General features: G+C 38.7%; 1 protein-coding gene across 1 annotated transcript in view; it reads left to right on the top strand.

Annotated features, from left to right (window-relative positions):
* DIAPH2 (diaphanous related formin 2) overlaps positions 1–27,888 on the top strand; it is an 887,827-nt gene that overhangs the window by 705,073 nt on the left and 154,866 nt on the right. Inside the window, exon 27 of the mRNA XM_022580795.3 lies at positions 18,211–18,306. Coding sequence (XP_022436503.1) covers positions 18,211–18,306 — 96 coding nt within the window. The remainder of the gene's footprint in view (positions 1–18,210; positions 18,307–27,888) is intronic.

The raw sequence follows: 27,888 nt of genomic DNA, 5'->3' as shown, positions 1-27,888 counted from the left end.
TGGCTTAAGGTATCATATCTACAGATAGTTTACACCACATTTCTATATAAGTAACGTAGTAAGACATAGGATTTCATTCTGCAGCATTGTCTTTGGGTCTGTTTGCACTTGATGCTGAGTTCATTTAGAGTAATATCCATCCTTTGAATTTGTTTTCTGTGATTTGGTTTTCATAAAACATGAAGATGCTCTCTAGATTATCCAGGCCAGTTCCCTGCCTCAAGGTATATCCATATGTAACTCTGTAAGACAAATGGTTAGACAGCATGTTTCTAAATGTCCCAGGAGAAGGAAACTGTAGTAGCACCAATAATCCTTACATAGTGAGGGATGTCTGGGGAACACCAATGCACTTACATTCCTCACAAGTTCCATTGTTCTTGAATGCAATCATTATTCTTTTCTTTTTATTGCAATTATTTGGTGTGTCTTATTCTCTTACTTTAGGCAAAGTGCTTTATTTCGAAAACTAACCTTAATTATATTCTCGTGGAGGAAAGCAGACTCTTCTAACCAGTATATTCCACCATGTAAAACTCTTGAAAACTTTGTCATCACATTTGTCCATTTGTCAGCCCTTTCTGATATGCAGACATATCCTGGTTAATCATTATTGTTATGTGTGTTTCTTTCTTTTTTAATGAAAAAATATTGAATTATTCAGTTTTTCTTAAAAGTTCAATGATTTTTGTATTTCAAATGCTCTTTAGTATTCAGTATATTCACAGCATGCTCAGAGTTTCTCTCACTGGTCCACTGGCTCTAATAATATTTATTAGAATGATTTTATTTACCATATGTTTGTGTCATATTGGAAATGTTAGGAGAAAAAATTGAATTTTGAATGTGAAAGGTCCTTCTTTTACCAAAAGGAAAAAATGCATTTTCTGACATTAATAAAAGTCATGCTGGCGTCCTCTTACAAGAAAGTCACTAAAATGACAAAGAGCATGAAAAATGTAATTAGATGTTTGGTTGAACTGCGCTGGTTGGTTGGTTTTCCTATCTGACAAATTCTAATACACAAAAATAAAATTACAATTAATAAGAAAGTGCAAATGTAGCAGACATATTGGTATTCTACATAATATTGAGGCAGTTGTCATTATTTCATGTGATTACAATAGAAAAAAATAAATTTGACTTTTTTTGCAAATACTGGTGAACGTTTCCTTGAAAAATACTATAACAAGTGGATTTATTTATTCAATTCTCAGTGAGGTACTGGCTGTATCAAGGTTTTGGCAAAACAAACATGCATTCTCTATCTCTAAGTATATTAACTAATCTATAAAGGCTTGACATTCATTAATGCTTGCCACGGGAAAAAATGAGTTCTAGAGATTGTGTTTTGCTCAGTACTGGATAACTTACTTTCACAGCCCTACTTAAGCTTTGATTTCTAAATCTCTCCCCAGTGAAATCATACCTCAAAGATGTTTCGTGAAAATGACAAGATAAGCTGCCTTGCATCCCAATGCTGGAGTAGGGGCAAGGGACAGAGTTCTGGGAGATTTTGCAAAACCATCCTAAGCTTTAGGGAAAGAAGTGCAAATGATTGACCTCAGTGAAATGTCAGCAACGTCGCCATCATGAACATAATAGCTCAGAGGACGTGTTGACTGTGTGCCGAGCACGGGCTTGTCTTGATTTTGTATTGATGACTCATACAGAGTTAGAACATGGAATTTAGAGTTATGGAAAATAGGGACTATTGGAAAGACTGTGCTTTTCAAGTTCTGCATTTTAGAAAATATTTTAAAATGCATATCATCATTGTCATAGCCTTCTGCATTGTACAATCTTCCCTCTTCTGTTTTGAAATATTTTTTTTCAGAGAGTTGGTAATAATTCAAATGACTTCACTGTATCCCTAAATAGCAGTTTGAACTATATGAAACTGTTGCTCTTTAACTACTCTTTGGCCTATAAAAATGGCAGCCTCACATGGTTCAAACTAATGAAAAACACACAATTCCCCAAACAGAAAGGTAATATTCTCCTATTACTTAGCCACTCTTTTTCTTTTTTTTAACATCTTTATTGGAGTATAATTGCTTTGCAATGGTGACTTAGCCACTTCTTGTTGTGTATGAAACTCAAACTCTGTCATTCTAATGAGATTAAGAGACATTGTCATTTCTTGGACGGAGCTGGATGTTGACAAGGTGTCCTTAGCTACCTATTTCCAAATCACCTCTTACATGAAGATGATTAATCCATCCAGCACATATTGACTTCTCCCAATTTGACTCTGAGGTGGAAGTGACCTCTTCCTCACTTTACTCCCCAGTTCAGGATGTACCTTAAAATAGCTTCCTCTAGACTGGATAGAAATGAGATTTCAGCACTAAATAGATTCTCTAAGTATACTTCTTTGTTCAAGACAGTGCTAACGTGAATGCTTAGTTACTAAAACAAATATAACGGCATTTTTAAAGCCTCACAAGGCAGGTAATTGCTTTAAAGAAATAATGGCGCATTTTTTTCCTTCCTTTTCCTGAAGTGGAAAATCCTAGTCTTCTCTAAGACCCAGGATTCCATACATCATAAGAGCATACGTTGTACATTCTTTCTAAAGGATGAGGATAAATTTCCCTTATACTAAAAATCACCAGCTGCCATGGAAGTGCTGAGTAAAAGATAGTCCTTATCATTTCTTTGTGGACTGCAATTTTCCCCCTTGATATAGGCTATAAATAGGAAATAAACAGTCAAATGAAATCATATAGTATGCAAAGATTTCACTGATAAGTTTAGGTGAGCAAATCATAAAAAGAACAAAATAGTACCTGGTCCTAAATCTTTGCCAAGGAGTGTTTAGTGACTTCCTCACTCTCTACCCTTTGGGCAGATACCACTTTTTAACCCCATTTTTGAAGAGTAACAGATATTTGGTTTTGAATTTTTTTTACCTATCTAAAAGAGAGAAAATAATTAAGAATATTAAAAATTATTACTGTTCAGTGGACAGGGAAAATAAACAGTCATTTTGATATCCTTTATTTAATAAAATCAGCAGTTCTTCCCTTTATAGCGTATTTATCTGAGGTAATTTGTCAATACACGGACTATACAAAAATAACTTGCTTTTCTAAATGGTAGAATCTTGGCTTCTGCAAACACTTGAGCCATGCCCAAATTATAATGTAAAAATTAGGGTGTCCTATTAAATTAATGTTCTAAGAGCCAAAAAATCTACAGTATTTTTCTTTCTGTTCTTCAGATATATGTTAAACAAGTAGAGATTTTCAGAGTATTTCATTTGTATTCACTTTGATCGGCAAGGCTCTTTATTAGCCAAATATTCTCTTAATTTCCAAATTAGACTACATAGTAGAAGAAATACATAATTGGCCTCTTTGCGGAAATGCGTCTTAGGAGGATGCATTACAGCTCCCTGTTTTGTACAGTGCTATCCACTACTAAGTGCCCAGTGGTCATGTGTTGATAGCTTGAAAGAGTGAATTAAATGCTAAATAAGGAATGTGCTGGGGGTATGATTGAAGCATACTGTGTCTAAGTCCTCCCTGCTTTCTTCTTGGGAGCCTACTATCCCAAGAAGAGAGATGGCTGAAACAATGAAATTGTAAACCTTTTCTACTTAATCCCAAGTAAGAAATTTAGCACCTGTTTGCAAGTCCTGTCTCTGAACAGAGTTCTATACATTTTATTAAAAATATAACAATATTTACAAACAGTAGTTACCCAACAGTAGCTAGATAGTGATATAGTTACTTCATAAAATAGTATATGATATAAACCATGGAAGTTTTTGAATGTAAAAGTAAAAATCAAGTAGACATGTCAAAATAAAGCACTTATGATGTTAAGCTCCAAGGAATGACAATGTTTAAATGCCAGTGTCTTCTCTGGTTTTACCAGCTTGCCGTGGGTTATTTAAGTTAAGCATAATTATCATCTATGCCTTTTTTAAAAATAAATTTATTTATTTTTGGCTGCGTTGGGTCTTCGTTGCTGCGCGTGGGCTTTCTCTAGTTGCGGCAAGCGGGGGCTACTCTTCCATGAGGTGCGAAGGCTTCTCGTTAAGGTGGCTTCTCTTGTTGTGGAGCACGGGCTCTAGGCGCGTGGGCTTCAGTAGCTGTGGCATGCAGGCTCAGTAGTTGTGTCTCGCGGGCTCTAGAGCGCAGGCTCAGTAGTTGTGGTGCGCGGGCTTAGTTGCTCTGCAGCATGTGGGATCTTCCCAGACCAGGGCTGGAACCCGTGTCCTCTGCATTGGCAGGCGGATTCTTAACCACTGCACCACCAGAGAAGTCCTTATAACTTTATTTTAAAAGAACTACATAATGTTCAGAAATTGACATAATTATATCTCTGAGGTATTGGTGCCTAATTTTGTAATTTTATGCCATTTTCTACTAACTGATCAACCCCCGTGTAATTCAATGGCATCCATATTATCTACTCAGTAATCTGTAATTATAGACTTCCTCTAATGAATCACCCTATGCTTTATTGCCCTGTGTTCTTAGGAGCTCTGTGGGTTTCAATTTTAGAAAATTTGAACTTGGAGTGGAATTTTTTTCCCTGATGAACATTATAAAGTAATGAAGAGGCTAATCACTGTTGCCTTGATTGTTTGAAACGCCAAAAGGCAATACCACCTAATATACAATTACCATATTACTTTTAATATGTCTTCGTTTTAATTTAAAGGTTGAATTCAATTAAATGGTAGTAGCAGTATGTTAAATTTGCTATGAGTATCTGCCTTAGGGAGTTATTTATTTATTTATTTTGAAATTAATTTTTTTCTATTGGAGACCAACTTCCTTTTATTTAGTAAAGCATATAATTAAGGTCTATCTAAATTTTAATTATTTAATAGAACAGGATATTGTTAATGTGTATCTGTATAAATTACCTAAATTACCTGAATTTAGGCCATTTATGTTTCCAAAGCACTCACTCTAGGAATTTGACCCCTGGAATAGATCTGGTGAGCTGAAGTGTAGTCACTTCAATAATCTTCCTAAAAGCTATATCCATTTAAACTTGAAAGTATAAAGTATCTATCTTTTTCTGTTGTTGTTTGCTTTTTTCTTTAGAATTTACATTAATTGTTTATTTCTTAAATTAGGAACATGGGGGAAGACATATAGGTGTGAACACTTAGGATCTGTAGAAAATGATAAGGAGAGGTAGCTTGGCTGGTGTGGTTGGAGGAGCCAAAGAAAAATCTGGAAATAATTAGTGAGACCTTTGGAATTTGGATTGGATCAGATGAGCATTGAATCTTGGAAAAGAGGATAATGTGATTAAAGTTATAGTTTAGTGATAGGAGAGACTAGAAACAAAATTCAGCAAGTTGATTCATATAGGTTATCCAGGTTAAGGGATAAGTGTTACACTAGGGGAGGAGACTCTGTATTGCCTGTGAAGATGTGCTATAGCTTAGTCACTATTTGACTTTGGAAATGAATAAAAAATACTAGAGACCATTCAACGGTTCTAAGCCTGGAGGATAATCAAAAATGAGAAAATTGGGATAAGAAGTCATTAAGGGTGTGATTAGGTGGGGAAATCTGTGGGTGATTCCATCTGTCTGAGACACACTGAGTCTGAACTGATAGGAAATTTTATAAATAACATTGTTCGGGCATAGCTAATGGTTCGTCCTTGAAATGGGAATGCAGGTAAATAGTGAGGTTGTGAATTAAGGCATCTCCATCATAGAAGAGAACTAGAAGCCTTGAAACTGAGATCACTTCCCAGAGCCCAAGAAAGAAAGGCCACAGACTGTCCAGTGACACTTCATTCTGCTTTCTAAAGAATTATTTTTCACCAACTTGTTTCAATTCCATCAGGAGACAGGAGTGAGATTGCTAGAAGTACAAATACATTCTAGTTGATCGAGAAGGAAGCTAGCCATGCTCAGAGCCAGTCTGGCTCTCTCCTGGAGCAGATTATTGAACTCCGCTTAAGGAATTATTGAGGGATTTAGATCAAGGCTTAAAGGTAAATCCTTCCCTCTCCCATTCTGAAACATCAGTGTAAATTACACTATTGAGTTATGATAATGCATATCAGAAGTGCATACCTTCAGCTCCTTTTCTGAAGCATGTGGCAATCGGCAGCTTCTTAAGCAATGCTGACCATGCTTTGTGCCACGCATTCCTCCCCTACCTTCAAAATGGGCCAGAGATTGATTCTTGACCCAAGGACAGCCATCTGTAGGCTTTTCTATTTCCTAAGAAATAGCCTGTCATGAACACTCTTCCCCCAAAGGCTGGTCCGTCCTGGTTGAATCAGTTTGATTCTTTTTCTTGGGGAGTTTGGACTCAAAGACACAAAGATGGAGAAATAGTTCCGAAATAGCAGAAGAGAAAATAATAACAAATACTAAGAGTAGGTTCACACGGTAGGTGAGAATGGACATCAAAGTACTGAAGTAATAACATTAATGGATGACTAGGGCTATTGTTGTAGTTGGAGGATTAGAGTCAAAGTTACATATTTTTTTAAATTTTGTTGAGGTATAGTTGATTTACAGTGTTGTGTTAATTTCTGCTGTACAGCAAAGTGACTCAGTTATACATATATATATATATTCTTTTTCAGATTCTTTTCCAATATAAGTTATTACAAGATATTGAATATAGTTCCCTGTGCTATACAATAGGACCTTGTTATTTATTCATCCTATGTATAATAGTTTGCATCTGCTAATCCCAAACTCCCAATCCTTCCCTCCCCCACACGCCTTCCCTTTAAGGTTGTATCTTGAATGGTGTTTCACTTCTTTGTGAGTCACACCTGACCACGTAGCTGCTGAAGCCTGTTTCTTATTCCTTCTACTTCTGCATACATCCTTACACTAAATCCCCACCTTTGTCTCTTGTAAGCCCATCTAACACGTTCATCAAGAGGATTAGAACATTCCCTGTCTTCCTTTTTCTTCCTCCCTGCCCCAGCCCACTGGGGGTCAAATTTTTCCATGAGAGAGGCTGGGGGAGTGAGTGGGCAAGCAGCTTATGCCACCCATTCTCCCCTTCAGGCCCCTGCGTCCAAAAGACCAACCAACAACGGGGGAAGGAAACACCTTGAAGCAAACATACAATCAGTATTTAAATTACAACCAGAAAATTGTAGAATCTTCCCAAGATGTCATTAAGGGACATGAAAGTGAGACTTGACATTGTATGTCTAGGAGCAATGCTGAAAAAAATGAAAACCAATTTTGTGTTTGTTCCTTCACTGAGCTGAGACTGTTCAATAAACTAGTTGGTTATACATGCCTTTTTTCATACTGCTTTTTGAAAAAAGCAAAAGTGTATAATATAATGTTAAAACAAGGTATATGCTCCTCAATTTGAAAGTGGTAGTTGTAATAAGAACAGATCAGTTTGCAGCAATATTCACTTTCGGGGCAGAAAGACACACACACACACACACACACACACACACACATACACACAAGATTCCTTGCACTTTAAAAATATATAACCAACAGTTAAGTTCCTGTGCAAAAGTGGAGTGAAGTTGTCATTGCCTTTCTGACTGGAGAGAGGAAGAAGAATTCAAAAGATAGCCTAGCAACAGATGAATTGTCCACTTGTTTCCTGTACTCCAACCATCAGCAACTAAGAGTACCAATTCCCTCACGTACATTTTTATACCTGGTGGCAGGCTGCCGCTGTAGCTGTGGTGTGTGACATTTGTTAAAACTACCTGACAGGACTCTCATGACAGCCATTCTTCAAAAGTTACTTCCATCCCTCCCTTACCTGGTGCCTATGCTAGGCACCAAGGAAGATAAAAGTATACATTTGACCTCATGATGGTGCTCTGGAAGCTCAAACTCTCCATTTTCTCTCCGCCACTAGGGTTGTGTTCGTATTTCTTATGAAATGGTTAGGTTCATTGCATGGTATCATGTTCTGATATGGCCATCCAGTTGAAGTCCAGAGGTAAGGAGCTAGGTCTTCTGTAACGGAGCTGAATTTACTCCACGTCAGTCAGAGGCTGGTTCTCAGACGGGAAATCAAAACTTGGAAAGCAGGTCTCCCACTGGTCTTTGAAAAAAAAAAAAACCTCTCTTCTCTTTTTGTAATTGTTCTTTTGGAACTAACTTCAAGGATTCTTAAATGTAAATCCACATAGCAGTGTATGTATAATTGTTGCTTCATGAATGATTCTGTCTCATTCTTGGCTTTGGTCCTCCAAAAGAACGCATTTCAATTTCAAGTAGGCCGACATCGACATCGCACGTTCTTTCCCACCTTCCACCCATGGTGAGCCCGTTTCACTGACACGGAGGTTGCCAAGCTCCTTCAGCACCTCAGAGACAGATTGTGAGTTCCACAGGTGTCTGTATGTAGCATGATGTTGATGTTGACAGTGTGTGCTCTAGAGCAGGGTTCAGCAAACTTTTTCTGTAAAGGGCCAGATAGTAAATATCTTAGGCCTCGAAGACCAAAAATCTCCGTTGCAACTACTCAACTCTGCTGTTGTAGCTTGAAAGCAGCCATAGACCAATACATCATGAATGAGTATGGCTATGTTACAATAAAAGTTAGGTACTGAAATGTGAATTTGGGGAAATTTTCATGAGGCATGGAAGATTATTCTTCTTTTAGTTAAAAAAAACCCAAACATTTAATATGTGAAAACCGTTCTTATGATGTGGGCTGTACAAACACAGGTGTTAGGCTGCATTTGACCACTGGGGCTATAATTTGCCAACCCCTGCTCTAGAGGCATACTCTTGAGGGTCTAAGGCTGGTTCTGTCACCTCCCAACCTTGCGAACTTGAGCGAGTTACTTTACCCAAATATGCCTCAGTTTCGTTACCTGAAAAACAGGTTGGCGTAGGGATCCAACATCCCTTAAAACAGGGCCTGACATATAGTAAGCTCTCGATAAATGACAGACATTATTACTATTCCTAAGTCCAAAAACATCTTTCTTTTATCTTTTCAGAAAGTCACTGAGATTTACTTTGGCGGATGGTTTTGAATTTATTGTTTTTCCAAGTTTGTTTTTGCTTAGTTCTCCCTTCACAAGTGTTCCATGCCCTTAGTAAATGATTGATTCTGATAAGACACACAGTATTTCAAAGGTATCTTTGAAATATTAATTACTTAAAATATCGAACGTGAGATATTTTACCAGAGGCATCAACAGTGGTTCTGGTAAGCGTTAACATTCGGGTTTATTCAGGCTTATTTATAGAGTGTAATTTTCTTCTCCCAATCTTCTAGCATATAGGTAGGTAACTGGGGAAAAAATGAATACACATAGACATTACTTTTTAACTACCATTTACTATCAAGCTGTCGTACCGCAGGTGGACTGCCCAAAAGGTGCCTCTGTCCATAAAAGTTCCTTCACTAAGACCACCAGTAGAAATCCATTCAAGTGTGTTAACAGGCTTTTTTTTTTTTTTTTTTTTTTTTTTTTGCGGTACGCCAGCCTCTCTCCCGTTGCGAGGCACAGGCTCCGGACGCGCAGGCTCAGCGGCCATGGCCCACGGGCCCAGCCGCTCCACGGCATGTGGGATCTTCCCGGACCGGGGCACGAACCCGTGTCCCCGGCATCGGCAGGCAGACTCTCAACCGCTGTGCCACCAGGGAAGCCCGACAGGCGACTCTTTAAAATGCAAATACATTAGGGAAAGTTAACTCACCAATTTAGCTACTGTGACAGACTTTGAGGTGATACCTACCATGTAGATATTTGGGGAGAAATCACTTTATCCTTTACCATTCATCACTCTGGAGTGGAATATCCATTAGCTCGTGACCCTCTAGTACAATATTTATTTCATGACAAAATGTACCTATAACATTAACCTTCAATTAAAAGTGGTAAGGAAGAGTAGTATTCACTATGAAGTTTATCTGAATCTGATAATTCCCTTCACTATAGGAAACTGTTCATTATCTGTTCTGGCAAGGAGATGCGATAACAGAATGAATGAACTCTCTAACCAACATTTTCCTCTACAGTTTTAACTTTAATTGCTCTGAGATTAATTTTGCTTTTTGGTGCGTGCCACTGTGCAAGGCCTCAACCTGGGAGCATAATGTTTTTCTGTTTTGTTTTGCAAATCTTCAACTGCTGCATAATGTTATTACTAGTCTGCCCCTAGCTCATCCTGTGGTTTCTGGTAATTTCTTCTAAGCTCCTCTGTCCTCTTTTCCCTCTTGAAAGTTTTCTTCTTTTGAACAGGAGCATCTGCCTTCATTATTTCCCTTAGAACTTTATACATTCTATTTATGCCCTCTTTTAATCTCTATGGAATAATATCTTGATTTTCTTAAACACTTTTCGTGGCCCTAAATTACTTCATAGACTATTATCTTAGTTACCGTCTGTTGGTTTGTCAAGTCACCATTATCTCCATTCTTCACTCACTTCCAATTAGACTGCAAACTAACAAAAACCTCCCATCAGGTAGAGGCTTTCTAGATGTTTGTGGACTGCAGTAGAAGTTGTTCAGGTTTTTGTCATGTCTTACCTCTTATTGTGTTGAATTATAAGAGCTATTTGTCAGCCCCAGGCCTTCATTTTTTTCAGACCCCAGAGAAGGAATTTTGTTTCCCTCTTTTTTGATAAGTGAGCAGTCTTCTAATTTTGTGTCATCTACAAATCCATACATCTTGCAGCAGGGTCTTAATCTGGCCCGTAATAGGTAGCGTGAAAGAGATTGAATCTGACACTGATTTTTCTTGCCCTCCACTTGTCACTGCCCTCTTATTCTGTCAGCTTCCATTTGCCACTGCTTATGACCTTGCTTACAAAACCAGTTTTACTGTTCTATCCAGTCTTTTACCAATAATGCCAAAATTGACTATTGTACTTTGCCCAGGGTCACATACAGAAAAATATTTGTCACTGCAAATTCAATTGTATTCTTTGCAGAATTTCTCACCCACTCTGGTCTATTTTGCATAATACTGTGAGGCTGATATTACATGGCACCTTTATCATGTCATTACCTTGCTGAAGATCTACCGATGGCCCTTTAGAGGCCCTTTCATCACATTCAAACTTCTTACTTTGATACCCGAGGCCCTTTAGGACTTTGCCCTGATGCTCTCCTCTTGGTTTATCATGTACTCCATGCATATTTGATTTCAGGTGGCCACGCTGATTCAAAACCACCTCAGCACATTTCACCCTCTTAAACATTACATGATATGAACAGGCGAAACTAATATACGGTGATAGAAATCAGAGCAGAGGTTGGCTTTGAGTGGTGGAGGCAAGAGGGAACTTTCTGGGGATGATGGAAACATTCAGTATCTTCATTGTGGTGGTGGTTACATGGGTTTAGGTACTTGTCAGAATTCATTAAGCTGTACGCAAGATCTGTGCATTACAATATTTGTAAATTTGTACGCAGACACATGCACACACACAGAGGAAGTGAGCAAGTAAGCATATGCATGTACACGAGGAGTTAATAAATCTAGACTTTACGAAACTGCAATGAGGTACCACCTCACACCAGTCAGAATGGCCATCATCAAAAAGTCTACAGATAATAAATGCTGGAGAGGGTGTGGAGAAAAGGGAACCCTCCTGCACTGTTGGTGGGAATGTAAATCGGTGCAGCCATTATAGAGAACAGTATGGAGGTTCCTTAAAAAACTAAAAATAGAATTACTATATGACCCGGCAATCCCACTACTGGGCATATATCTGGAGAAGACTCTAAAAGATACATGCACCCCAGTGTTCGTTGCAGCACTATTTACAATAGCCAAGAGTCAGCCATAAAAAAGAATGAAATAATGCCATTTGCAACAACATGGATGGACCTAGCGATTATCATACTAAGTGAAGTAAGCCAGACAGAGAAAGACAAATATCATATGATATTTATATGTAGAACCTAAAAAAAAAAAAAAAAAAAGATACAAATGAACTTATTTACAAAACAGGAGTAGACTCACAGGCATAGAAAACAAACTTATGGTTGAATAAATTAAATTGTTTTTTAATTTTTTAAAAAAATCTAGATTTTACTCTCTTTAAACTGGTCACTATTCAACGTTTTAAATATTAATTTTTTTTCAGGGGCTTAACTTAAGCCCTAATTCTTCCATGAGCCTTCCCTACTCTTTTTTTTTTGGCTATGCTTTTTTAAATTTATTTTTATTTATTTATTTTTTTGGCTGCGTTGGGTCTTTGTTGTGGTCCATGGGCTTCTCATTGAGGTGGCTTCTCTTGTTGTGGAGCACGGGCTGTAGGTGCACAGGCTTCAGTAGTTGCAGAACGCGGGCTCAGTAGTTGCGGCATGCGGGCCCTAGAGTGCGCAGGCTTCAGTAGTTGAGGCGCACAGGCTCTAGGGCATGCAGGCTTCAGTAGTTATGATGCACAGGCTCAGTAGTTGTGGCTCACGGGCTCTAGAGCACAGGCTCAGTAGTTGTGATGCCCGGGCTTAGTTGCTCCGCAGCATGTGGGATCTTCCCCGACTGGGGATCGAACCCATGTCCTCTGCATTGGCAGGTGGATTCTTAACCACTGAACCACCAGGGAAGTCCCTCCCCTACTGTTTGAACCCATGGAGAACATAGTTTTATTTTTTAAATTATTTAATCTACCTAAGTATTATTTTGTGTGGTAGGGTCCTGCCCTCATTAAGAAGCCTTTTGCTTCTTTTGGTTCCCTTTATTTACTTTTGGGCCATTTTTATTGGTTCACGGCAACTTCTTCAATTTTGAGTGGCTCAGCTTTTCCAGAAAGCCTTAATTATATAATTGAGAATTCAAGGAGGCAATTGTAGTGAATAATGAAGCCATTATGACCAGGTTGTAAGGATCTTAGGGAATGATTTTTATGGTATTGGTTTTACTTTAGTCATTTTTGAGGACTAATGAGCTAGAGTTGGGTGTTAGTTAATGGAAAAGTCCAAGGCACTAGATGTTTAGGTTCCTAGAGGAATAAGAGACATTTAATTAATAATGTTTGATTAAAAAGGAAGAAGAGCTCAGAGTATTTTCAAAATTGTAAAGGGTCAGAGATTTTACTCTTCTTGCACGCCAGCAAGTCAGCTGCCACAGTTTCAGGGATGCCGGCAGAAGACACAAGATTCCTGGTTCAGAGACAAAGAACTGTTATCCACAGCACAGCAAGCAGTGTGAGCTTCATGTTCAAATTGCTTTCCCTTGCCCTCCAACTCCCACAGGGTGATACCAAGGTGGGCCCAGGTGGATGCTAGGCACACAGTGGATTTGTGTTATGTCTGAGGAACCCACGCTTAAGGAACCCAAATCTTTTATAATGGACTGAAAGCAAACCTGTCTGACATCTGCCCTAGAGGGAGATATAATCCGTCTTCAAAGTAAACCTACCCTCTGTTCTGGAGGGAGACACTGTGCCTTCAAGGCCGTTGACTATAAAAAATTCTTGAAAAGATAGTCCAGAGCAAAGGTCATCAATGCCTGTGCCCACAAAATATGCAGAAATGTGAGAAACCCATAGGGAATTCCCTCTATATAAGTTTGTGCTAGCCATCGGGGAATAGTCTTGCATAAAAGTGTCATAGAGATCATTAATTTACCTAGTGCTAATTTTAATCTGTGGCATCTCCAAACTCTTCTGGAGAAATTAAGTCGACACAACCCAGGTATGCGTTGATGCTGAAAGGTGAAATCAGTGGGCATTCAGGATCCACTGAATGACCAACACTGTTGGAAATATGAAATAGAAGATACAAGCCATGCCTTTCATTTTATCCAAAGATAAGTAGCTCACACAGAGCCCACTGGACTGCATGCAGCCCTTCTAGCTCCTTAATACTGTCTGTGATCTAGTTTCAGGATGAAAGATTAGAAAGTTGCCTCTGAATTGTTACTTCTCAGACATGCCCATATGTTACTGTTTTAGTGGCTAAAAAGCATTACCGATTTCTCCTTGATATTCTTTCACTCAGTAAAATAGGTATTGTAAGTTTTAAGAAAACGCATTTTTCTATGTAATTCAATAAGGTTATTCTCTTTTTCAATGAAAAATAAAGCACTTAAAAGATTTTTTTTTCCTGAGTTTGATCTCATAGACCAAAGGGAAAAAAAAAAAAAAAAATCCAAACAGCTACTCACTACTAATCACATCTAAGTAAGAATTAATGGTTCTGTGAACTTGGAAATTCTAAGTGAACTGTCAACCTCACACAATTCAATCACTGACCAAATTGCAATGAAACTTATTTGAAATGAAGGATAACTTTCAAATGATCATGTTTGCTTTCATTTTGTTTTAGGAAGACTAACTGAAATATAAATCTATAATATATTCATAAAAGCTTTATTCCTTAAGGTTAAACATTTCATGAAAATTTCTCTGTCCCTTTGAAAGTTATCATGAAGCAAATGAAAAAGTAATGGTGAACTGGTGGACTAAAACTTATATTTCTTTCCTTAAAGGCGTTACTGATGTTTACAAAGACCTGGATTTTTTATTTTTTTTTTTAACAGAACCATCTAGCATATGCCTTCTCAGCAGGAGCAATATCACCCCCAAGGGAATCAATATTGGTTCTTGGAGAGGTGGGAGGAGAAAAATCTTAGATATTACAATGGTTTGTGACCTTCCAAAGGACCACAATACATAAGCAGATATATAGTTTTATCTGTAAATATTAATGTGGAGGGGATTAGGAAAAAGATATCTAACAAGGCTCTGTTAAGGGAGGAGGGAACGATAATGGAAGAAAAAAGTTGAGAAACTGATCTGGCATAACATTTTTTTAAGTGTTTTCAGATGGCAACCACTAAATTAAGCAAAGGGATTTATTTGTAATTCCTCTCTACTTTATGTCATATTTGTTCTTTTCACCTCTTTAGTCCATAAACAATATAATAGCTTTAAAGAATTTTAATGAAATGGCATCCATAATGTTGCTGTAGATTCTTTTCATGTTTGTATATTATTTATGTAAAATCATAATTCCTCTTTGGTATTCTGTTCTTGTCACTCGTATATAGATATTCATCTTTCTACATAGTCTTCATAATGACTGTTTTTATGAGGATACCTGAGATTCAGTTGTACCGCAGTTCTCTTCCAGTTGTACTTCTGTGTCTAAAAATTCCTTCCGTGTCTTCTTTGCAGTTCTGCTTCTCCTGACTGCCTGTTAAAAACTGAGATCCTCAGGAATTGCATCCTATGCCCCTCCTTCTCATACATCTCAGGGTCATCTCACCCATCTTCCGACAGCACTCTCATCTTTAGCTCCAGCCCAGACTTCACTCCTGGGTTCCAGATTCATATTTCCATCTTAGTTCCCGGACCAGGGATCAAAACCATGCCCCTGGCAGTGGAAGCACAGAGTCCTAACCACAGGACCGCCAGGGAATTCCCCATATTTCCAACTTCTTACTGGATTTCTCTACTTAGATATTCCTCAAAAAAAATTTTTTTTTTCAAACCTGCTTATCCCTTGTCCTCTAGATGCTTTTTCTCCCCGTTGATCTCACCCTTCCAGCCAGGTCCTAATGAATGTACTAATACCTTTAAAATATTCCTCCTCTATTCACTCTGCTAGCCCTTTAGTTCAGTTCTTTATCTCTTACTTAGACAATTACACTATACTCCTAAACATCTCCCTGCCTTCTGTCATGCAATCCCCAGAGTCATCCTCCATAGTGCTGTCTGACAAGTCTTTCTAAAGTGTAAATCTGATCAAGTCACTTCCTATATTGCTTATGGCTGCACTGCCCGATACAGCAGCCACGAGCCACATATAGCTGTTGAGCGCGTGAAATGTAGCTAATCTGAAGTGAAGGATGAAATAAAAACATGTTAGGTTTCTGAAACTTGCTCTAATAAAAGGAATGTAAAATATATAATTTTTGTATATATTGAGTTAAATATTAATATATTAAAATGCATTTCACCTCTTTCTTTTTTATTTTTTAAATATGGCTACTAGAAAACTTAAAATTATTTAGGTGCCTCACATTTGTGACCTGCATTATATATCTGTTGGATAGTGCTGGCTTATAAGATAGTGCTCAAACCCATATCATCATGTTAAAAAATCAAATTCAACTGAGTAAATTTTAAAGAGCTAATTGGATTTATTCAATGAATCACAAATTGTGCAGCATCTCATCTAGTAAATAGAAAGGAGCTCCAAAGAGCTGTACAAAATTGAAGACTTTTATAGGCAGAAGGAAGCAAGACAAGGAAGTTCTTCTAGCAAAGAGTGGATTGTTCAGACAAGGTTACCTTCCTTTGTGGGACAGTGGGGGGTCTATCAGGTAGATTTCCTTACTAGTGTTGACCAGGAAATTCCAGATTGAGTGGTTAAGATTACATTCCTGGGAAAGACTGAAACTGCAGTTAGGTTAAGTATCAAGTCTCTGGTTGGTGATGTGAGTCTTAGCACAAGTGACTCCATTTTGGGCCTGTTGTCTCTTTTTTAACAACAGAATTATGATGTTTCATCATCTGGCCATCACTTGCCTAGTTCATTTCATCTTCTTCTAGCTGCCATGCAAAGATTGATCTGGGTTCATACCTGGGCTCCTCCACACGCCAGCTGTGCAATCTGGAACAAGATGCTTAAACTCTCTAAGTTTCAGTATACCCAGCTGAAAAACAGAGATATTTCCTGCTTCAATATGTTGTTGGGAGGATTATAAGATATAACCAATATGGGAATTCCCTGGTGGTCCAGTGGTTTAGACTCAGCGCTTTCACTGCTGTAGGCCCGGGTACGATCCCTGGTCGAGGAACTAAGGTCCCACAAGCCACGTGGTGCGGCCAAAAAAAAAAAAAAAAAAAAAGATATAACCAGTGTGAAGTGCATACTGCATAAAATTTAATTCTCCCAGATACATTCCAGCCACGCCAGACTTCCTTCATTTCTTCCCGTTGTAAAGAGCAGGTCATGGTTCAGATGTGTCTGCAGCCTTAATATTCCTAAAAGTGCACAATCCTCTTTCCCTGTTTAGTCACTGAGGTTCTACTTTCCCTTTATTTTTCCCGTTTTCACCAAATATTATACCTGAGAACCTCTGTGTTTCCTTTTATTTTTTCACTCAATATCCTGTCCTAAAGAATTCATTTTAAAAAAGAATAAATGATTGTAACATTGAGGAAATCTCAAGTCAAATGAAGAGCATAATCAAAAGAGATTTTAGCTTATTCTTGCCCCATAAGAAAATATTTTTTTCCTGTGATCTGACACCCCCCAGTCGATTCTTTAAACAGAGTAGGATTTAAGTTTCACTTTGGAGTAACATCAGAAGTAATTTCTTCTCCCTCACTGCCCCCCTTTTCTTTTCTTAACCCTCCTGCCTACAAGTGTCCTCTACCCCAGACCCACACACTTAGCTACCACTCAAATTAACCACCTGGCGAGGGTCCTTTTCATCAGTGAGGCCTGTTGAGAAGAGGGTCCTCGGCTCACTGTGAATCACCCACAGCTTCGCAGAGAGTTTCTGGCAATGGACACCTTGTCCTAGCAAATCTTAAAAGTATTTTTAACAGCCAGAATTGTCAAAGATAAGAGTAGGGTGACATGTTTTATATACGTTTCCGTTAGGAATTTCCATGAACATCTCTGAGTACTCCACTCACAGGAAAAGTTTAGAAACACAGCAGCATTCTAAAAGGGGTGATGAGACTCTGGCTAATGTCTCTCAAATGTAAAATGTGGACTTTCAGATGATGTGGTCACCTTTGCCTTCTGCAATGTCAGCGTTTCAAAATGGGTAAAGGATATGGATTAGATAGGAACTGAATGCAAGTGTGTTTTGCAAATAGTGTCTTTTAAGATAACCGCAGATGATGGTTGAATGCTTAAGGTATTAATACAATCAGTATTTAACCTTGTGTAACTCCGCTTCATCAAATCACGCCCTGCACGTTGATTGCATTAAGCCGGGTCAGTGGTTTCTTGCTTAGGAATATCTTATAAGAATCTGAACAGGAAGGCAGCAGTAGCTGATCAGCTACTGTTTATTTGCATACTGAGCATGTCATCAATAATACAAAAGACGAGGTCTTTAAGTTGAAAGAACAGTGAGATTGGCATGAATTTTGCTTAATGGTGCGTAATAAGCAAAGTAGTCTGTGGTGCCAGAAACTGACAGGATCCATTATGTTAAAACAGATATATGTCTTTAATTTAGGGGTATTATGTAAATCTGGCAGGAGTTTTTCCCTTTATTTTCCTGTAGTTTAACTTTAATTGCTCCACGATTAATTCCAATTTCTCCCTTCCTCCAGAGGGTGATGAGACGGGCGTGATGGATAATCTTCTCGAAGCCCTGCAATCAGGTGCAGCATTCCGAGACCGCAGAAAGCGGATTCCAAGGAATCCAGGTAAGAGCCATTCCAGCTCACATGGTATTATAGAATGTAAGTGCTCAGAGCCAAGTACCAAAAATAACCCAAAAGACAAAAACAACCTTTCTCATGAAAAAAATGTTTTTAAACAGTTGATCTCAGTTCATGTGTGAAATCTCAGCAGGCTTTCTATATCTACGTGATCACAAGTTTCAACTTGGTGAAAGCATCTTCAAGTAACTGTAGGCTTTGCAAAAAAAATTCAGAAGCAAGGATTCCTGCTGTGTTTCATATTAAATATTTTTAATTGTGATTTTATGAACATGTGGTTTGAGTAGAAGATGGTTTAAAACCATAAATGTAATTAAATCATTCCAAGTAATTAGCCCTAATGATGTCACGTTAGCTATTTACAGGTAAGGAAGCTGAGATAATGCTCCTTTCCGGAGGCCATTTTGGCTTTGCAGTCCATTGTCCATTCTCCATGTTACTAAAGAGAGGACAGGCACAGATGACCCAAGATCCCCAAAAGTCCCGAAATGTTGGAACCCCCTTTTTGTGTTTGTTTGATTAGTAACAAAGCCACACTATGAAAATTGATCTCGGAGGAAGAAAAAACATAAAAGAAGCAGCACAACCTCCCTCACTCAAGTGGACCCAGAAAGTTGTCTGCCTTTTCTCTTCATACCCTATGACTGAAGTAAATAATAGCTCCTCTCAGAATAATCCAAGTAGGCTGAGCTATCCATCTCCTCTAAGGAAATTTTTATATTTTTAGTTCCTATCTTTCTTGAAGTAGAGGGAGAAACTAGGTGTGCTGACTGTAAAAGCTCTCTTCATGGGCTGTAGAGCTATACGGAGACATAAATGAAAAAAGGAAAATTAATAGTAAACATGGAAACTCTACTTAATTTAGATTAGTAAGATTTGCCATGAATAGCCTACAATTCAAAACTATCCTGTGTTTAGAACAGAAACGATCACATTTTATTAAAATGGAAATTGGTACCTCTCAAAACCATTGTACTCCAACAAACCAGTGAAAGAAATGGAGCCCAGAGCAGAATGGTCCAGAAAAGCTTTTGGCAATGGTGAAATTCATGGTGGAAGACAATATAAGTTATATTTCATCTTTTTCACATTTGAGTGAATCCCGATGGGTACATTAGCCTGAAGGTTAGATTTGGTTGAGAGGACAAGAGTGTTTTGGTTGGAGTGTAAGACCGCTTTATGTGGATGAAGACATTGCAGATGGCCTACAGAAAGAGTGGAAGACTGCAGGAAAGAAACTTGACATCTCTATTTATATGTCCATATTTTTTACAGTAATGCTGCATGGCAGAATGTTAGGAGCACTACTAATCTGTCCTCAATCTTTACCTGTAAAATGGGAGCATTCTATCATGCTACCAGAGGCCCCTGCCACCTTTTAAGGAAAATAGAAACCTTCCCTGCTCTTTCTTGAACAATCAGAGCATTAATAGGCAGTGGAAGCAAACTGAAATAATTTTTCTATCAATTCTGTTCTCTGTTAAGCAGCTGGCAAGTAAAAGCATGTTATTCTGTGCCATAAAAGAACTGCCATCATCTTTCTAGGCTGTTTATTTTTAAAATACATTTGCTAAGGCCCCTGTCTGACTAGTCTCACACCTCGTACTGACTCTAGAACGACTGTACTGAGAGAAAGAGATCATTCCATGGGGTTTCTGTGAGTTTGGTACTCAAGGGAATATAGTGTTGTCAACTGTGAAACACCAAGAATATATTCACAAACTGCATAATTTTTTAGTACTGATTCCAAGTAATCTAAATTGGGACCTCTTTTGCTTTGTAGTTGGAGGGCCTCCATGAACACGTAGGGTCAGAAATATCCGCGCACTTATCCCTGGCAGTCATTCCAAGTGGCAGCAGCCAATGCAAATGTCTAGCGGTAAGAAGAAACTAGAAGGCAGACAGTGGCAGTGATTGGTAAAGCATCTTGGACATCAGTAGAAGTACTTGAAGGGAAGGGGAGGGGAAGGCAGGCACAGAGTTAGCAAGTCTGCCAAAAACTCTCCTGTCTGCTTCCCTCTTTCTAAAAACGACAGAACTGGGGGGCTTTTCCAGATTTCCTCGCTGTTTCTGCCTCTCTTAGCTAAGATCATCCTTTCCTGCTGGCCTCCTTTTGTTTTCACTTTCCTAGGCACCTTATTTGGTTCCTTTCCAAGATCCCATTGACTTTCTATTGCTACACTTTCCCTGTTTAACCCCCAGCATCCTTGCTCCTGTCCAGAAACCTCTACTTCACCATGATGAGATAAAAGCAGAAAAATCAAATTATAAAGAAGGCTGTTTTCTCCAAGTAAAGTCGTATCAGAGGAAATAGCCAAAATATCTGAAATCAGAGTGAACCGCAGACAACAAAGAGGTACTGCTCTGCTTGCCAACCCCATTATCATTGCTTACAGATGGACACCCCGGCATGTAAAATACAGAGCCCTACAATTGTGCTTCTAATTGCAGTGTTCTCAATTGCATATTTAGACAAAATCAGGTGGGTCTGTATTCTTCATTAGAAAATCAGAATGTTAATAAATGGTATGATTAGTTACCGACATTGCAAATCTTCCACAGTGAGCCGATGTTCCCCTCCCCAAGAAGAACTCATATTAGTTAACTCAGAAGGAGCTCCCAAATATTGCCTCCAGCCCATTCAGCTGAGTGTGCTGTTTCAGTTAAGGGCACCAAAACCATTTTAAGGGAGACGATCATATCAGCAGTGATATTGAAAATACAAATAACTGGTATAGCATGGGCCCCAGCCAATCAGAACGTGCACAGGCAATAAGTAGCCACTATGGCTGCTACTGGCTGTATTACCCAGATTATGGCTGTGCTAGTGTCAAACTTGAAGCTTAGGAAATGAGCCCCTAAACATTTATTCATGCATTGGACCTCTGTTCTGTGAAAGGTACTATGCTGGACATGATGGCAGATGCAGAAATAATTAAGTTTTCCTTCATTATAAGACCCTTGTGTCTTATAGGAAAGATAAAAAAGACAGAAAGACTACAGGATAAGGCAGATGATAAGGGGCATTATACACCAGGTGTTAATAACATACTGTGTGAGTTCTGAGGAGGAAATACTGTACCATATTGATATATCAGAAAAAAAAATCGTGGAGAAAAAGGCTTTGAAGGATGAGTATGGATTTCAGCAGTAGGAGTTGGAGGTGGGGATAGTGGGCATTTGAGTCAAATGAAACATCATTAAGACTTTAGAAAGTGCAAAGCATTTTGGGAGAATGGCAAATGGTACAGCTAGTAAGAAAATAGGTTATATAAAGTGTAAAAGTATGGAGATAATTCTGGAAAAGTGGGTTGTTACCCTATCATACGGTGCTTGAATAAGAGACTAAGGTGTTCGCATATCATTCTTTAGGCAATGGGAGTATATTGTTTTTAGCAGTGGAAGAATATGATCAAAGCTCTATATTAGGACATTTAATCTATAGGAATGTAGGTGATGAATTAGTCATATTCTTAGTCATATGACTAATTCTTAGTCAAAAGGAGATAATTTCGGGGAAGGGGAGTAGCCAGGAGTCAAGGATAATCCTAGGGTTTTGACTTTGATTAGCTGGGAGGACAGTTGGGTTATGAGAGAAAACTATTAAGATCAGGAAAAAGGAATAGTGATAGAAGACAAATTCAGTTTTGGGCAAGTGAAACTGAAAGTGGTAGCAGAGCATTGAGGTCAAGATGTCCAGAACTTTCTTGGAAATATGAGTGTAGATTTCATCACAAGAGGTTGAGTTTGTGTGATTTCTGGTTATACTTTGGAAATGGAAGAGATTATAAGAGAGATTATTAAGCGAAAAAAGATCCAAAACCAGAACCTTGAAAATGCCTCCCCTTTGGGGCTAAAAGTAGAACTAGCAGAGAAGATAGACCAGGAGCAGTTGGGTATGTAGGAGGCCAATCAAGACATTATTATTCTAGAAGCAAAGGAAGGCAGAAAAGTGGGCATTTTCAATAATGGCATATGCTACAGTGGAATCAAAAAGGATAAAGACCAATGATTTGCCATTTGGGAGCTTTCTAGTGACATTTTAAGAGCACCTTTTCAATATTGGAATGGAATTGGGATCCAGAATGCAGGGACTCAGCAGTGAGTAGATGGTGAGGCTCGAGGGGTAGATAGTATTCATTCAACAATGAAACAATTCTATTGGATGCCCCCTGGGCATCACGTGCTGGATTGGGTACTGAGGATGCAACACCAAACAGGATTCCTGCCTCAAGGTGCTCACGTACCATTTGGGAAAACATGAATATAATCCACGTGATACAAGTGTAGTGCAAGAAACTAACACAACATTTCAAATCAACTATACTTCAATTAAAAAAAATTTTTTTAATTAAAAAATGCAATGCAATCTTATATGTGCCATAATGAGGTAGGAATCGTGTGCTTGTGCAGCACAGGGCATAGAGTAACTCCCCGCATCCCCTCCCCTCTCATCTTTATATTCCCTAGAATATGGACTACACTTTCTAGAAGTTTGGTTTGCGAAAGGAGCATCTCAGTTTTCCTTAATTATCTAGGATGGATTTATCATCTATACATTTGGCCAGGTCTTTCTGGACCCTCTTTGTTACAGCCTGTGTTAGCACTTAAGGTAGTAAGTCCCATATGTTTACAATCTACTTTGTAAAGAATTGCCCATCAGTATTCCCGACTTTGTCATTATAAGATCAAAGGTAAGCTTTGGAGGAAAAAGAAACACATGACGAAAAACCTTGCAGGAGTAAAAACCACACTTAAAATATTAATACACAATGCCACATCTGTTTTCTTTCTGAATAGCTACAGATACTTAGAACATGCTTCTTCTCTTTGAACCAACTCCACCTCTTCCTTCTTTGCCCACTGTAAGTATAAACAGGCTTCTCGGCAATAGATAGATATCTAACTTAGCTATTTTGGCTCTGACTAGATTTTGATATATAGTTCTAGACATTAAAAACACACACACACACACAAGAAAAGCATTATGAAGAAATGAAAGCAGAAAACAAAAGAAATGTACTTTGGTTTTAGAACCACTCATGGCAACCAAGAAAACTAAATTTGAAAAAAACAGAAGAAACTCTGGAGACACACGATCCTACTTTTATGAATCAGCAAGATAAAAGTCTGAACGAGAAGGTATAATTTACCATTTGAGAACAGAGAGGAGACAAGAAGCAATGATATTCAACAGAGGAAAAAAACAAACTCTAAGTATTAGGAAAAGTATTTTCGTAGCAAAACAAAATCCACATTTTCTTGGGCCTCTCTACCTCACAGTAACCACTGTTCCTTCACTTTCACCTATAATACCACGCATTTCCCTGCCTGCTGTTTGCTATAGCAACCGACACTCTCCTGCCTTCACGATGCCAGAGGCTGTGAGAGGTCGGTGGCAAAGTGGGAAGAAATGCCTCTCTCTTCCTTGAGTGTGACACTCCACCTATGTACAGTGTGACACTCCACCAAGGTACCAAGATAATATACTACTTAAGCATCAAGGTCTTACAGACATTTTTAGAAAAACAGCTTTCAGGTTTAAGTTACAGCCCTCTTGATCTCCATAGGATTTGGCCCCATACAGCAAGGCCCAAAGACAAGCCCATGTAGTACTCAGTATCCTCCTCCCATTTTGATGACCAGGGTCTGTTGGGGTTTTACGTTTGTTTTTCTTTTATTATTTTTACTAGGTCAAGCTGGTCATTCATTCTAAGCTGTTTACTTCTTTCTCCCTGTGGAAGAGTTCTTTCACTTGAGCCTCCTCAGTCTCTGTTTCTAAGTGTTAGAATCTTAGAATAGCCAACTAAACCCCATTTTGTCTATAGTACAGTTATTAGATTGGAATGTGCAGTTCAAATTTAGTAAAAAATGACATTATGCAAACAAACACACAGCATTCATCCAGCTATTTATCTAGCTCTCTATCTATTTATTTATTATTATATTTTTTTGTGGTACACGGGCCTCTCACTGCTGTGGCCTCTCCCGTTGCGGAGCACAGGCTCCGGATGCGCAGGCTCAGCGGCCATGGCTCACGGACCCAGCCACTCCGCGGCATGTGGGATCCTCCCGGACCGGGGCACGGACCCATGTCCCCTGCATCGGCAGGCGGACTCTCAACCACTGTGCCACCAGGGAAGCCCCTATTTATTGATCAAATAGTAGGGGCCAGGCAACAGCGCTAGGACCCTGGAGGTCAAAGATGGATGAAGCATGGGTCTCGCCCTCAAGAACTCAGCGGCTCATGGGAAAGACAGAATTATACATAATGTAAATGCTATGATATAAGTAGGTACAAAGTGCTAAAAGAGGAATAAACTGCCTGGAGAATTCAACAAAGTTTTCATGATGAAAGTGGCATTTGAACTGTTTTGAAGGATGAATAGTAGTTTGTCTGGAGAACAGGCGGAATGGTGGCAAATACATGCAATGGAGACATGGAAGGGAACAGTGGTAATGATGAAAAGTTTGTTGCAACAAAAAGCCAACACACACACACACACACACACACACACACACACACACACACACACACATGAAAGCAAGCGGGGTTGAGACTGGAGATAACCAATTTGGGGAACATCTGCCTGTATATGATTACAGAAACCTTGGGATCACCCAGGAAGAGTATGTCCAATGAGAGGTAAAGGCCGAGGCTAGTGCCTTTGGGAATTACAATATTTAGGTGGAAAATAGAGGAATCAACAAAGGGCACTGAGAAAAAAAGAACAGTCAGAAAGGGAAGAAGAGAAACAGCAAAAAGTGATGCCTGGAAGACCGAGGTTAGAGAGAATTTCAGAATGGAGAAAGTCAGCAAGGTCACATCCTGCAGAAAGTTAAGTAAGTAGAATGATGACTGAAAATAGACCAGTGGGTTTGTCAGCTAGCAGGTAACAGCTGTCCTTTTCCCGAGCAGTTTCAGTAGAATGGTGAGGGCCAAGAGGGAGGATTTAATGGATTAAAGAATAAAGAATATCTTTTGTTCCTTAAGTGCTGGAGCTTGAAGGAAAGAAAGGGGGTTAGAGAATGAAAAGATAAATTGAATCTCTTCTAGAGATTCTGACAGGAAACTCTAGATGCTTTCAAGGGTCTTGAATGGCATTGCCAATCATAAATTATGCCTGGTTTTCCTTCCAAATATAGGACACTTTTCCCTCTTAATTCAACTGTATTTATTGAGCATATACTATGTGATGTACTTAAAATACTTTAGCATGCTTGGCGTTTTACAGTTAACAAAGCACTTTCTCATCTGTTGTGTGTATGTGATTCATAGCCATCTAGTAATGCAGAGTTCTGTTTGCATAAGTTAAAATGAAGGACATTTGTGGCTCATACAGAGAGTTTAGCTGGTGGGGGTGGAGGTGGGGAAGGAGACAGAAGGATCAAATAATCCTCAGGCCAGCCACTCAGTGTTCTCAGGAGCCTTAGCTCGGTTACCTCTTGGCAATAACTAGAGGGTGAATTCTAGGATCTTGGTGAAATGATCAACATTTAGGTGACAGTTAAAAATACGAGAGCAGGTAAAATAATCTGGGGAAAATGAGTAGAGCAGCGGGCAAAGGGAAAACCCTGGAGAAAACAAACATTTGTGACACTGGTTCTCAGCCCTGGCTACACACTGGAATCACTTTGAGGTACTTCTAAAAAATACCCATGTCCAGTTCCTCTCTGAAGCAATCAAATCCAAATCTATGGAGTCAGAATCTGAGCAATAGCATATTTTAAAATTAATTCAGATATACACTACCAAATATTAAATAGATAAACAACAAACACCTACTGTATAGCACAGGGCACCGTATTCAATATCTCATAATAGCCTATAATGGAAAATAATCTGAAAAAGAAGAAATATGTGTGTAACTGAATCACTTTGCTTTACGATCTCAAACCAACACAACATTGTAAAGCAACTGTACTTCAATTAAAAAAAAAGTTACTCAGGCGATTTTAATGTGTCACAAAAGTTGACAACCACCAATTTATGGGACTAGCTCGGAAACCGAAGCACATAAAAGATAGCATGAAGGGGTTTGTTCTGGAGGAGTGGGGAGAAAAAAGCTAGTGTGGTATCGCTGAGGCCAAAGGAATAGAGCTTTTCAAAGAGTAAGTGCTGAATAGCATCAGATGTAGCCAGGAGGACCAATAAAATAAGGATTGGAAAGGATCCAGTGGATTTAACTGTTAGGAATTCATTGGTGACCTTAGCAGAAACAGTTTTAGGAGAGTGTGTTTGGACGGGGGTGAGAGTGAGGCAGATGCCTTGAGTTCTAAAATGCTATTCGTTTTTAAGGCCACTTAATTTAGTGTCTTTTTTTTTCATCGCTTCATGTGAATCTTATGATGAAGTGTGTACGTGTATTAGTTACTTAATTTTTGTTTTTTTCTTTTTCTTTACAGAAATTAAATTTTACTTTCAGGACAGACACATACATGTATTGATTAATAAGACATAGGTTTGCATTAGGGAGGCTAGAAACAAGATTGCTATGTAGTCTATCCTTGATTATTCTTTGACAACTAGAGAACAAATTGAACACAGACCATTTATGCCCTATTTATATGCAAAATTGTTCTAAGCAAGCACTGATGATGCTCTCTATAGAAATTTCAATCACTTTGCTTGTCTGTTCTCCTACACAATACAATCAGCTCTGCTGCAGATTTCTTCACTGGTGACCTCCGCAAGCTAGTAGGAGATAAGGTCAATTTCAGTTGATTTTTATGAGAATATGAATTTAACAGGCTTCCTTTAGATATTGGAATATGGGATAAGTTCGGACAAGCAATTATGATGCAGCAGTAAATTTCTCTTGGTAGTTTTAATTCCATGTCAAGAATTCGCAGACATGCTAATGTTGGTAGCTAAGCTCCCATAACCACCTGCTTATTTACAAACCTTCAGTTCAGGAATAAATCGTTGGGACCCTATATGTCGGGTGAGTGATACCGCTCTAACATGAGCAGACACTCTGTGCATCTATAACTATATTAAATGACAAGGTGTTTATCAGACTGTCATAAGTGTCTTAAAGTTTCTAGAAAACTAATTGCTTTCAAAACTAAAGGGAAATAATTGTTCTAATTGGTGGTTGTAACGATAGGCTTATTTCTCTCATATGGACTCGGTAGTATATTATTGAAAATTTTCCTAAACGGGGATAAGAAATGATAAACTCTGCTTCCTGTCCAGCTGAATTCCGTCTGCTGCCCCAATGGCCAAAGGCAGCTAGATTCACCTGCAAATGAATGTACTTCCTACCCATCTCCCAGTTTTAATGAAACCTTTGGATAGACCTCTCCTGTGTATTATGATTTGAACCTTACTCCTGGTAGTTTCTTTCCTTGTGTCCATTAACATGAGAGGAGCCGAAGGAGAAGGAAGGAAGAGGGCAGTGGGTACCTAAGGCTCTATAATACCCTTCTGAGATTCAAGTTCTTCCATTATTCATTGGTATTTTTTGCGTTTGCGAAAGGATGAGCCCAGATACCTTGAACCTAATATTGTGCTTCACCTATTCCAGGAAGCCTTTTAAGGTTATGCTCAATGTCAACTCTCTT

The sequence above is a fragment of the Delphinapterus leucas genome, chromosome X (genome assembly GCF_059928025.1).
Source record: "Delphinapterus leucas isolate spDelLeu-1000000601 "Yukka" chromosome X, BTC_Dleu_Yukka2, whole genome shotgun sequence".
In the NCBI taxonomy this organism is placed as follows: Eukaryota; Metazoa; Chordata; class Mammalia; order Artiodactyla; family Monodontidae; genus Delphinapterus; species Delphinapterus leucas.
This window is presented reverse-complemented; position numbering and strand designations above follow the sequence as displayed.